Source organism: Clupea harengus, chromosome 11 (assembly GCF_900700415.2).
Source record: "Clupea harengus chromosome 11, Ch_v2.0.2, whole genome shotgun sequence".
Lineage (NCBI taxonomy): Eukaryota > Metazoa > Chordata > Actinopteri > Clupeiformes > Clupeidae > Clupea > Clupea harengus.
Genome location: NC_045162.1, coordinates 15,928,019 through 15,942,123, shown reverse-complemented (window position 1 = coordinate 15,942,123; position 14,105 = coordinate 15,928,019). Strand labels below are relative to the sequence as shown.

General features: G+C 43.7%; 1 protein-coding gene across 2 annotated transcripts in view; it reads left to right on the top strand.

The window, feature by feature from the left end:
• Positions 1-12,343, top strand: part of grik2 (glutamate receptor, ionotropic, kainate 2) — a 165,618-nt gene extending 153,275 nt beyond the window's left edge. Inside the window, exons 16-17 of one of the 2 annotated variants that reach the window (XM_031575743.2) lie at positions 2,780-3,030; positions 9,617-12,343. In XM_031575743.2, coding sequence (XP_031431603.1) covers positions 2,780-3,030; positions 9,617-9,781 — 416 coding nt within the window. In that variant the 3' untranslated portion in view covers positions 9,782-12,343. Of the gene's footprint in view, positions 1-2,779; positions 3,031-3,540; positions 6,045-9,616 lie in introns of those variants that run through there. The other variant, XM_031575744.2, reaches the window with a different exon arrangement.
• Positions 12,344-14,105: the final 1,762 nt, after the last annotated feature.

Below are 14,105 nucleotides of genomic sequence, written 5' to 3'. Positions count from 1 at the left end.
AAAAACAGAAAGCGTTTTTTTACTTCTGTCAAAATGTGTGCAGATCCATCTCTCTCTCCGTTGGATATTTCCAAGTTTCAACAGGTGGAAACAAATCTCCACATGCATTTATAAGAGATCTCCTGGCGTTAAAAAGATATCTTCTATTTTAGGCCCTCATTTGAATTTCTATGCTGTTGTTGTGTCTGCAGACAATGCGTTAGCGATTTGTTTGCCATTACTCCTCTTTGATCAGTCAGATTACAGCGATGTCGTATGTGCCTTATTCCGCGTTCAGCGTAATTCTTCTCTTCTTTCTCAGTTGGAGGGTTTTTAGCTGCATCACTTATTAGCGCTCATGCTGTGACAGTCTGATTTTCATCCCTTCCATTTGCATATCCTGTTCATCACTTGCAAACCACCAAACATTCAACGTTGGCTTAAATCCTCGCTGTCTGTGTACAGGTGAGATGAGTGAAAATGAAAATGTTGGATGAGAATGGGACCTCACCCCATCGCCTTTTTCTCCGATACATTTGAGATTTTTCTGCAGGTGCTTGTTTATCGTTTGCCAAAAGACCCCCCCCCCCCCCCATCACCTATTGCTCACACTGCGCAAGCTTCATACTTCTGGCATCTTACTTCTAAGTATTTTATGTTTAGAAACCAACACCCTTATTATAACCATCTATATTAACATCAATCAACAGCAAAATGGCATCGCATTATTGTATCAGATCATTATACACAGTGAATTCACGAAGGAGATGAACCTATTCGATTTTGAAACACAAATATTTGTAAACAATAGGCATCTTTACATCTTTGATCTGGTTTTTGTTTTGCAGTATACTTGGCCTGAATGTTTAAGAGATAATGTGAAATTATACGTTGCGAGCCAGTGGTTGTTTGAATATAAAATGAAAGAGAAAAAAGCATTTCGATGGACTTTGCCGAAGGGAAAGGGGAAAAAAAATCAATGTGTTTTGCAGTATCACCATGGTGACAAACACTGTCAGTACATGGCTCTCTTTGGTTGTTCCCTCGCTCAGAGGGTTCTGCTGCGCCCTTGGGAAACAGTGGAAGGACTGCGCCGACTTAAACCAATTAAACCTGCCCTCCACAACAGCAGCAGACAAACAGCCAGCACACTCAGGGGAAGTGTGTATGTGTGTGTGTATGTGTGTTTGTGTGTGTGTGTGTGTGTGTGTGTGTGTGTGTGTGTGTGTGTGTGCGTGTGTGTGTGCGTGTGTGTGTGCGTGTGCGTGTGCGTGTGCGTGTGCGTGTGCGTGTGCGTGTGTGTGACTGTCTGTGTGTGGTGTGTGCTCATGAGTGCGCCAATGAATGGCAGAGGCAAGGCAGTGCGTGTCAGTTGTGCTCGACTGGTCGAGGCCATCAGAACAAGTGATGGCAACGCAGTGGATCCAACATAATAGCGAGGGTTATGACTTTCCTTCAGGCATGGAAAAAGCGAACCTGTTAGTCTGCAAGCCACACATTGCTCATGACAGCAAGGTCTCTCCTCAGTACATCATGTGTTCAGATGAGCAAATAGTGGAAAGAGAAAAGGAAACCTGGTTGAATAATTCAGATGGTATTAATGTTGTAATACTCTCAGTGCTGGATTGCAACTACGACGGTCCAGGAGATTTCAGAGACCTTCCACTCCGTTTCGCTCACGCTCTTCGAGGTGAATCAAAACCCTGCTGTGACGCGTTTGATCTGTGCCGAGAGTGCGGTATGCTTTGGCCCGTTCACCTGCGCGGGCGGGGGGGGGGGGTCTCAGCTGGGAGTTTGCCAGGAGTCTCCAGACTCCCAAACAGGCACAGAACAAGCCCCCACCCCCCCTACTTCAAAGCCCCTTGATTGAAAAGGCATTTATTTATGAATCCAAACAAAACAATGCATACAAGGAAACATTACTGCAGATTAAGCATGGCAGCCCATTTCAATTAGACTGGAAATGAATAGATAGAAGGAGTGGAGGGGAAAGGGCGATTCCCTCTGATGTAATTGTTTTTTTTATTGCTGTTTTATCAGTAGCATCCTGGATGCTGTGTTTTACAATACACTCTTCGACACCTGAGGGGCTAGCCATGCATATACATTCAAAGACACACACACGCACACTTCTTCATGCACTTACAGTTTTCCTATATCACTTTCTCTCCAGGCTACTTTGAATAGCTAAAAGTAAAGTTTCAAAGGAATCCTTTAAAGATTAGTGCTTTTTACTGCGCTGCAACTTTTCCAGGAGGCCTTTAATAAGCATTTAGAGGCTATGTAGCTTCATTTAGTGAGTGCAAAGACCAAAGATTAGTTCACACATTTCAAGCACCATATTTTTAAGTATCTGGATTAACTGCTAGCTGTGAGAGCACGTTGGATAACACAATAGCTGCCATGTTAATCTCAGTCTTGGTGCAAATCCTTTAAGAAAGACCTCAACAGGGGATGCTGCTGGTCTGGATGTTTCTTCGCTTACGTGCTACACTCTGCATCCACGCCTATACTTGACTGAAAAAGAACCCCAACAAACCAAATGACTCTCAGGCTCTGCTAGTATACAGCAGCCCCCCCTCACACACACACACACACACACACATAAAATATGTATGTGACCAAGCCCAAACAACTTTAACTTTGAGGCAACATGAAGACCACTTCTAGAAAAGTCACTCAGTGAATCAAATCCAGTCAAAATGAATTGAGTTCAATTGAACTGAATCATATTACGTTGAGTAGAACTGAACCGATCCTGAACTCAGTCTAACAGCTCCTCAAATGTTTTACCCCTCAGGCTCTCCGTACCGGGACAAGATCACCATTGCCATCCTGCAGCTGCAGGAGGAGGGGAAGCTGCACATGATGAAGGAGAAGTGGTGGCGTGGCAACGGTTGCCCGGAGGAGGAGAACAAGGAGGCCAGCGCCCTGGGCGTGCAGAACATCGGCGGCATCTTCATCGTGCTCGCCGCCGGCCTCGTCCTCTCCGTGTTTGTGGCCGTCGGCGAGTTTCTGTATAAGTCCAAACAAAACGCACAACTTGAAAAGGTAAAGCAACATTTTCACATTTCAGGACTTCAATGAATGAAAGAAATGGAACAACATTTTTTTCTGTTTTAATGGATGTCTTTATTTATTCTGTTGGAAACTTTGGTTTTTGTTTTTTATTTTATTTTTCAGTGGAGGTCAAAATTAAGTGGATTTAAAAGCTTCTGTTTATTTTCTCTCATTGCGTTTTTTTATTAGTTTTTCGTTAAAGGCATTGAAAGCACTTTGCATTTAGTAGTGGTGCTTGATCATTGTAATGACTGTTAGTGCTCACACTGTTGATGAAAGCACTCTCCATCATGTTAATGTTCACATTTAAAGGCAAAAAAGAAAAACAAAGAGACACTAATGCACCTTAACACCTTTTCACTGCCATTAAGCAACTCTGGAGGTGTTGATGGCATTCAGTCCTAAACACTATAGAGATCATGGACACTGACAGTTATATATTTACCAGCGCAACCTGTGATTTAATGACTTTCATTTGATTTTTTTTCCTTTTTGTTTTAGGGCTCGCCAGGGACTGTAGCTCCTGGTAGATCAGTAGAGGACTGTTTTGCTCTCTAAACTTCCTTGAGAGTCCATCTTTGTTTAATGGCTTTGAGATAGCCAGCCTCTGTGCCAGTCCAGCCTGGCTCATATAAGACTCTAGTGGATTTTCCCTCCCATCAGCTCACTCAAAAGGGAACAAATCCATCACTCGTTGTAGGCCCACAAACTTCAAACAGCACATCTGGTGAATGAAAGCATCTTGCGAAGCAGTCTATTACTGCTGGGCAAAGGCGTCGGCCGTATAGAAAATCTATCTGACATCTACTGGGTCTGCTGTGTGTGTGTGTGTGTCTCCTGTGTGTGTTGTTGCTGTCTTTGGACTGATGCCACCGTGTTCATTTTGTCACACGCTGGCTAGTCCAGACTCACAGGCCTGCCCTCACACCTCACTCACACAGGCCCGCCACCACTCAGTGAGACTGAGGAGGATGGATGGATGAATGGATGAAAGAATGAAGGAATGAAGGAATGAAGGAATGAAGGAATGAATGAATGAATGAATGAAAGAATGCCTCATATGGGAGGTGATGTATGAATGGCAAATAAATAATGAACACCATATTAACCTAGTACATTTTGTAAATAAATCTTAGAAGCTAGAACAAAGAGTTGATCACTGATCCCATGCTCCATTGCACATGTTTCAGAATCCTTTCTAAAGAAAAGGCTAAAATCTGCACCAACAGTGACACTACTTTAACTTTTCTGTAATCACTCTAAAATAGACGTATATATATGTCACATTTTGAAAAGAATGGTATCGCGGTAGGCTCATCTGCAGGATCCGATTCATGTGTAGCTGTCAGAGCGATTTTCCACACTTACGTCCTCCGCTCTCGCAGACCCCATCAGATGCACTTGGTTTTGGCGTGCCTCCTCACTTGATCACGATTCACACATGCATATCACACTTCATTTCACATCCATCACAGTCACAGCCCTCACCCCTAATCCAGCCTACCCTACCCCCCCCCCTTCTCCAGCCTTCTCCACACCACCCTCTTCCTCATTCCCAACGAGCTCTGTACACTTCCTCCGCCTCCCCCGCGGCTCACACAGTCATTACCCGCTCCGGTGTGCCTGTGGACATCTGGTGGCCCAAGCACAGGTCTCACCCACGGCATGGTGATAAATCCTCCGGCTCACCCCCCGATTAGCTTCGTCTCAGTGTGCGCACCGACTTCGGCAGTCCTCTCCTGCACCCTGCCATCGATTTCAAAGTGTGTATTTTTTTTTCTTCTTCTCTCCCCTCATTGTTTGTTCAGCGTAAGCCCTGGTATTGATGTTTCGGAGTACCCGTCGCGAGGGTCTTGCTCCGTGCCCAGCACTTGGTTAACGTTTACACTGACAAGCAAGCCCGGTTAGCCCGGCAATGGGGGGAAAAAAATGAGGCCTGTTTTTTATTACCTGGACTTCATACGCAACATAAAGAACACCGCAAAGGGGAGGCAGCAGAGAGAGAGAGAGAGGCTAAGGAAAAACAGAGAGAGACATAGGGAGATGAACACAGTGAGAGAGAGAGAGAGAAGAAAGAGACAGAGAAATTTGAGATTAAATAGCAACAATCCTCTTCCCATCTTCTCCATGGTTTCAGAGCTCTCAACTACTTCTTTTCCTTTTTCTTTTTTTTTCTTACTTTTTTTGTCAAAACTGATCGCCAGGAAGCCAAGCCATCACACGGGCGCTGTCAGTTTTGAAAAGATAGCTTAGGACAGGGGTTGGCGTGTGGAGGGTGAATAGATCGACTGTGGCACGCTGGAGAAAGGGCGGCGGGGAACTTGGCTTGCGTGGCGCACAGAGAGCTGTCACGGAGCACAAGCGGCTGGATCATGCCAGAGGGATGTGGAGCAATAACTTAACTGTCCTCCCATCAGCACCGGATTGGTTTCACTCCACAGCGCGGGGTGGGGGGTGGGGGGGGATGGAATATTGAGCATCTCTCTTCGTCTTTGTTGGTCGTGCTTGACGGCACGCGCCACCAGCGATTTGCATTTTATAATTACCATCATTTTGTAACATTAGATTGGGAGGTGCAGGGGTGGGGGGGTGTGAATGATTAATACCATTGCTTATGTGTTATGGAAGCTGATCCTTTTTTCTATACATGAATTGTTGATGTTATTTGCTTACTGAATACTGAAGACGTGTATAATCATATAAAAAGTATGATTTGATAATAATTTAAACATTTTGTTCTCTCTCAGAGTGTTATACAGAATGAGGATAGACGGAAGTGCTACACCTGTGAACTTTAATAAATGTTTGTGAAACACCTAGGATAACTGAGCTAAACAGTGTTAGCATTATGTGACATCATGCCCTATTTGCATACTCTCATGATACATGCTTGGCTTCTCTCATCCTCTATCCACAAACTCATGCTCTCAGGTGAACACACACACACACACACACACACACACACACAGAGAGAGACAGTCAGACATACTCTCTCTCTCTCTCTCTCTCTCTCTCTCTCTCTCTCTCTCTCTCTCTCTCTCTCTCTCTCTCTCTCTCTCACAGACACACTTTTGCACACACTGGTCTCACCTTGTGCACATTTTGTTTCCCATCCAGAGAAGACTGATTTATTGTGTGCTTTATTTCACCATGTAAAAAAATAATAATAATAATAAAAGTAATGAATCTCGCTCCTGATTTCTCTTTCCTTTGTTTGCTCACCTCATCCGGGTCATTTGTTTCCTCTTGCCCGTGGCTGCTTAGCCTCCCTCTCTCCTTTCTTTCTTTTTTTTACCTCTTTCTCTTTTCTCCCTCTTCCTCTGTGCTCCTCTCTTCTTTCTTTCTTTATTTTCTCCCTCTCTCTCTGTGCTTATCTCTTCTTTCTTTCTTTCTTTCTTTCTTTCTTCCTGTCTTTTCTTCCTCTTTCTCTGTGCTCATCTATTCTTTCTTTCTTTCTTTCTTCCTGTCTTTTCTCCCTCTTTCTCTGTGCTCCTCTCCATCTCTGTGGGATTGCTCCTGCTCCTCCCTGCTGTGAGTGTCTCTGCTCTCTCTATGAGAGCTCCCTCCTGCCAGATAGACACTGGCATTCATTAGAAAAAAAAGCACACACACACACACACACACACACAAATACGTACAGACACACTCGCACACACTCACAAACACAACAGTATTGAGCAAATAGCAGATATCTAAAACATTCATAGAGTGCTGAGAATATAACTGCATTGTACTCAATATCTGCACCAGCATGCACATCTCTTCAACACCCCCCCCCCCCCACACACACACACACACACACACCACTGCATATGCACACACACACACACTCTTTCTTTTCCATCCGCACTCTCCACTATCTCCTGTGGTGTTCTGTGAAAGTCGGGCGGCGGAGCAGAGGTTGGTGCTGGAGTGTGGCGCTGCTGCTGCTGCTGCTGCTGCTGCTGCTGCATTGATTCCTACACACTGGCGTGTCCCCTCATCCCATCCCTGCATCCATTCATATTCATGCACCATTCATACACATCTCCCCTCCCCTCCCCCCCCCCCACCCCGCATCTGCCATTCAAGCCTCACGGAGGGGAAATGACTCCTCTCCACCCTCACCTATGTATGATAATAGCAGGTGTTCGCATGAAATGTGCTACGCTTGATGTTAGTAGGGGTCAGAGTCTAAATGGAGCATTACAGTAGGACTAGAATCAGTGACACTGTCTAGCATGCCATAGTGTAGGTCTAATGATCCACCATTTTATAAACGCCGCTTTCCGACACCCTTTATGTGATGTTCTGTCATGACATTGGATTTTCTCCTCACCTCTCAAAATAGATTTCCGTATCCTCTCGTTCTCTGTAACCTGCAATATTCTCCTCAAGCCCTTCGAGTCTTGCTGAAATTTGCCTGTGGCCATGTTTGGGACTCGTCAAAGCCCTATAATTTCGTGTTGCAAAACATCGGCATCCATCAGGTGCCTTTTAGACACAGGGGAGGCTGAGACGTCAGTAGCTTTTCTCCTCCACAGTAGCGGAGGACGAGGGATCTCAGCGCCTGCTCACATAGCCCATCAGCTGTATCGGCAGTTGCACAACATCCTCACTGCCTTCTGTCTCTCACTAGGCAGATCAATAGCGGAGCTCAAAGCAAAAGGTTCTGTTTCACCAAGATCAGTGTCTGCTTTTCATGTGCTTTTCCAAAAAAAAAGATGTTAGAGAGAATTATGTCAGTTAGAGAACGTGACTTTTTGCAATTTGTGGTGTCAGTTGATTTTTTTTAGCATACCTTAAATCACTTACATATTTTTTAATACGAAATGTTTAGTTATGCAAAGACAACATATCTGTGTTTTAATATGCGTAAATAACATATTCCAAAGGGCATGACATCCTGGATTAGTTTTACAGATGCATCTGGGCTGTACGAGGCTGAAACATTAATGTTGAATTATCTGTGTTTTTCAAGGTCTTCATTTATTGATGAAAAGAGGAACCTTAAGAGAACAAACATGAGGAAATACGCTTTTTCATTTAGTTCTTCAGCTTCCACTGGTGTCTGATTTAAACCACCCAAATCATGCTTTTTTTGCCGAAGTTTTGTTTTCTTGAACTCCTTCCTGATAGACATTATTGAACTGAGTGTGGGACTAACTTTGGCATCTTCAACTAAAAACTAATTCCACCTAATTCCTAATTAATTCATGAAGCATAATGAGTTGAGGAGGTGCTCAGCATGCCCCAAAATCAAACACTGACACGGCCAGTTAGTTTTAATACAATTACAGCAACGTATTTAATCATAGCTAAACTGACATGGCTTGTTGCTCTGTGAGGATGTTTTCCTGCTGGATGTTGCCATAGTGACCTTAGATGGCAAGAGTTGCCAGCTCTCATTTTCTGTATTTGTGGTTCAGAGTTTGTGTGTTTGAATAATAAGCCATATCTCCCAATTATTAGTGAGTAATTTCCTCAGATGCTTTCTGGAAGTACAGTCATTGCCCCCACTGATTGAGATGCTCAGAATAGGGGTCTAATTTCTGGCTTGCCTCGCTGTGTGTGTGTCTTCGGTAACGGGAAAAGGAGGGAGAGGAGGCGGCAGCAGCTTAATTAGCCATGCAGCTATACAGGATTGGAGGCTGAGGAAATGTAATATGCATCAATAAGTCATGCCTCTGCACGGCCCTGGCAGGACGAGCTGGGGTGAAATCTGCCATGGAGAAATGGGTTAACTTGGGGTGTGTGTGTGTGTGTGTGTGTGTGTGTGTGTGTGTGTGTGTGTGTGTGTTGTGTGTGTGTGTGTGTGTGTCAGTGTGAGTGTGAGTGTGTTTGTGTGTGTGTGTGTGTCCGTGCATGCATATGTTTGTCTTTCTATATGTGCATCTATGTACAGTACGTGCTCATTCAGGTGTGTAGGTGTACAGGATATGTCTATGTATACATGTGCATTTTGCGTATACATAGTGTGCACGTGTTTCCAGATGTTTACCTGTCTGTATGTGCAGGGTATGTATATCTGTATGTGTGTGTGTGTGTGTGTGTTTGTGTGTTTCTCCATGGCAGTCTTAAAAGTTTATTTCATGGATCTTTCCTGCAGGCGAGCCAAGGTGCTGTGTGCTGGGGTTCAGTGTGTTCCACCTGGTTCTTTCTCCTTACCCTCACCTTGCTGGTCTCTCATTTAGTCTACCCCCCCACTGCCAAGGTCCATCCCACTTCTCCATCTTTTTTGTGCTCCACATCCCCCTCCAGTCTATCTCCACAACTCTCTCCCCCCCCTCTCTCTCCTCACACTCTCATTTGCCTCTCTCTCTTCTCTTTCTCTCTCTCTCTCATTATCTCTCTCATTCTTTCTCTCCTCTCTGTCTCTCTCCTCTCTCCTGCTGGCTGCTTGAGGGCAGAGACACCATGGAAAGCACAGGAAAGAAGGGTTAGAGACAAAGACAAAGAGAGAGAGAGAGAGAGAGAGAGAGAGGAGGAAGACCATAAAGAAATGGAAAGCCCACTAGATGAAAAGGGGCAGCATGGATGTAGGGCTTGTTTTGAGGGATGAGAGTGTCCCTCTTATGGCTCTCGTCTGTCCCCACAGCGCTCCTTCTGCAGTGCCATGGTGGACGAACTGCGGGTGTCCCTCAAGTGCCAGCGTCGCCTCAAACACAAGCCCCAGCCGCCCGTCATGGTCAAGACGGAGGAGGTCATTAACATGCACACATTCAACGACCGAAGACTGCCAGGCAAAGAAACCATGGCCTGAAACAAACAAACAAACAAACACACAAACACACGAGCAAACAAACAAACAAACAAACACAAAACAGATAAAAAAAGCTGGACACTCAATTTTGCGGGAGTGGGAAGCAGAGAGGGAGGGGCCAGGAGAGAGGGAGGGGTTTTAATGGCTCATGTTTTGGAGGGTATTTTGTTTTGTTTTCATTTCATTTTTTTTTTTTAGTTTGGATTTGTTGGAGTTGCTGGGTTGGGGGGTTGTGAAGGGGTGGGTCGTTTGCTGTAAAAACTAACTGTTGCATTGTGGTTTAGATTAGTCATGGTGTTTTACGAAATAGACATGAGATGGTGGGAAAGGGGATTGAGGGGGTTGTAAATTATTTCCTGTGGAAATAACTTGAGTTTGGGGGGAGGGGTGGGGGGTGGGGGGTGGGGGGGGGCTCTCCTGCCAAAAAAGGTAAGGGTCTACCAGGGTGGTGAGTAGTACCAGGATTCAGGCAGACTAATGTAGGGGAACACATTGAAGTGTGCAGAGGTACATAGATGACATACCAGGGGCTGAGTTTGGAGTGACACTTTTATTTCAAAGTGCTTTAACTTTGGACAGGTGATTATGTTACTTTTTCAACCAATGGAACTCAGCTGTCCTCCAACCACAGAGGCCACTAGGAAAGAGGCCAGTTGAGCATCACCAAGACAGGAGACAAACACACACACACACACACACACACACACACACACACACACACATACACACACACACAAAAAGGGAACACACTCTACACCAAGGCAGGTCGATGTGTTTATCACAGAGCTTAGAGCGAAGGAGAAATGCATCTGTTCATTTCATTTATTTTCAATGTTTTTTTTCTTTCATATTAGGTTTGTTATTGAGGTTTAAACTAAATAAGCTAGCCAGGCCCAAATTATTTAGTAGCTGGAAGTGCAGAGTAGGGTGGAACAGCTGCAGATGTACAACATCCAATTGATTAATCACAATGACTGCTGATGAAGGCAGAACAGGAACACACAACACATCCATCAGGCAATAAATGACTTTTATTCCATGGTGTTTCTGATTACTAACACTTTTTTTAAAAACCATATGAACTGGGTAGGTGGGGGTGGGGTGGGGTGGGATAAGATGGGATGATGTATTTTTCACCAAATTTCTGACTAAATAACTAAATATATCTATATATGTATACAGACAGGTGGAAGATGTGCAGAAAGAGATTACAGAGGTAGAACAGCAGTAGTTCAGTTGTGTCTAAGATGCTTTTTAGGTCGACCATCAACTCATAGGCAGCCAGTTGTCTGGGCCGCACCCACCGGCATGAGTCTCCCAGGGGAGCCTGCAGATGCAGTGTGGTGGCTGAGAGTACGGCAGGTTATAAATACGGTTTAGACGAGAGAGGTGTAAGACCACGCACATACATGTCATCAAAAGTCGTCACAGTGGTCACAATGTATTTATTTGAGTATTTATTCTTTTTTTTACTTATGAATTTGTTATTTATCCTTTCGTGGATTGCCAAGCAACAGCTAAGGGACACACCTCATTTGAGCTATTGTAACTGTGTATGTTATCTTTTTTGTTTTGATGATGTTCTTTTTGTTTTTGGCTTTGTTCTCATGCATTCTGTTTTTTGGTTTCAGCTCAATGTCAGATTTGTTTTTTGTACTGTTTTTTTTGTGATTTTTAAGTTAACAAGAAGAATTATCACATTACCTTGTGCAAATGCAAGTATTTCTATGGATTAAAAAAAGTTTTGTACTAAGAGAGAAAAAAAAAAAAACATGAAAAATTTTGTAATAATTTTTATTGACACAAGAAGAGAGAAAAAATAATCACTTTGGGGCATCTACCTGCCTCAGATGGGGGGGCCCCTCACTGTTTCCCCACACCAGAGCATGAGGCCGCAGGAGTCGAGGACCATCACCACACGCTCCACCCAAATATCAAAACGGACCCAGCTCCCTTCAGAATTGGACACACACGTCTTGGACCATGGAGAACTAGGCTCCACAACCGAAACCACCTCCCGGATCCATGCAGAGTGGCCTCCTTGGATCGCTAACTACCCTCAAGACCCCACTGGGGAGGGGGGGAGGGGTGTATTGGCGGAAAGAATGCCCACTTGGGCTAATTAGACACACACATTTTGGACAAAACCTATTTTTATTGTGTATAGGAATCATATTTAAAAGAAAGATATTTTTACTTGGGGCAAAATAATACAACAGATGATGATGATAATGATGATAACGATTATTATGATGGTGGTGGTGAAAAATGAATAAAATAGGATATCTATATATAACACACAGTTAAGAAGAAGAAGAAGAGACTGCCAGCATTGCTTATCATTCTAAACCCCCCAACCCAATCCCCCATAGACTGCTAGACCTCAGTGCTGAGACATTGTGTGTTAATGGTTTCCAATGGATAAAGATGTATTTAAAGATTTCAAAAATACTACACTAATTTTGACCATGTTGTGAAAATACGAAAATGGAGTGCACTCAGTTTACTGTCTGAAGTTGATGCACAAGTTTAAAGAAAAATCATTAAAAAAACTCCACTACACTTGTGTGCCCAACTTTCCCTGATTTATAATGCCTCCCTTACAGTGAGATAAAACCATGCTATCTACCACCAAACCCATACCGTGCCCTACAGAATTCAATAATCTTCCCTACAAACAAGCCCACAACCACAGGACAAGCAGGTCATTCAGGTACATACCCAATACCTACATCGGGCATTTAATGTTAAGATGGCTACTCACATTTACAGATAGGGAATTTACATCATGGTGTCAGTAAACGAGGTTTGCAAGGTTTTTATTTTCTAACAACGTGAACCAAATACAATGAAACAGAACAGCTTGCCATGCGCTGAGATGAAGGGAAATTGCTCTCTATTTCCAACAAACATATGTAGGCCATTTTAGTATTAAAGTGACTTACAAAAAGAAAAACAAAATTAGAAGAGATCATATTCCTAATAGTTTTGACTTAAAAGGGTGGAATTAGCTCTCATGTTCTGGATAGAAGGATTTGGAATTAAATGCAGCTTTGCATAAGGATGAAATTCTATTCTAAGTAGTTTTGGACAATTATCTCTGCTTTAAAGTCACAAATTCACTGGCCTTAATTATGAAAAAAAATATTCTTGAATAATTCAGTTAAGTGCCAAGAGATATTCCATTTCCTGTTGATGAATAGGATGCCAATGCATTAGTATCAAGGCAAATGTCTGTCCCTCCTTAGATTTCCATGGCAGAACTAGATCTGTGTGCAAAGAAAATAAGTTGGGAAAAAAGAGGAAAATGGACATTTAGTCCCATATAGTTTCTAATTGTGCCGATGAGGAATGAATCACTAGCATCTCAGGGTAAACATGAGCCGTATATGCTGTACCTGAAACCCCAGCCTCAGGTGAGAAACCTTAACCTCGCTATCACTGATTCACTCCTAAACTGCCCTATCAGCAGGACTAGAAGAGAAAGCAGGTGTCCAAGGACACAGCCTCTGACGACCTTTGAACCTCAGCCTTGGGATAGCCAGTGAGTCAGCAGAAACGCAACCAATCAGATTAGGGCTGTGACCCTTGGTGCAACCTCGCAAGAGACAAGGCTGCTTAGGGTGCAGGTGGTGTGGGACCCGGCCAGGGACTCAATTAGGAAGTGCGTGCAGTCATCTCCCCTGACTCAAGGTCGGAGACGGAGACATTTACGCATAGCTACCCTGGCCCTGACCTTCCCTGCCTTGGAATTAATCACAGATTCACGTCTGGCACTGAAAATATGGCATTCTAGCTGGCATTCTATTGGTGAATTTTGATAGGGTCATTTAACAACAATCTGAGAAATAGAGGTTTGGCGAGCGCACAGAAGCAGCCTGAGGGCAAGGAGAAGGACTCAAACTGAAGCTCAGGACATTTGTGCAATCAGTATAACAGTATACCTGTATATCAGTAGAACAGTATACCTGTATATCAGTAGAACAGTATACCTGTATATCAGTAGAACAGTATACCTGTATATCAATAGAACAGTACACCTGTATATCAGTAGAACAGTATACCTGTATATCAGTAGAACAGTATACCTGTATATCAATAGAACAGTATACCTGTATATCAGTAGAACAGTAGAACAGCAAGAATTGCATTATAATTTTTTCTTCTCTGACTTGTTACACACATAGAGCCATTTGCTGTGAGACTGAGCATTATTCAATCACTCCCAAAAGTGTGCCGGGGTCAAAAATATATTTTATTTGTTGCAAAGGCTTGTCTGTCTCCACGAACACACACACACACACACACAAAAGACACGGATCTG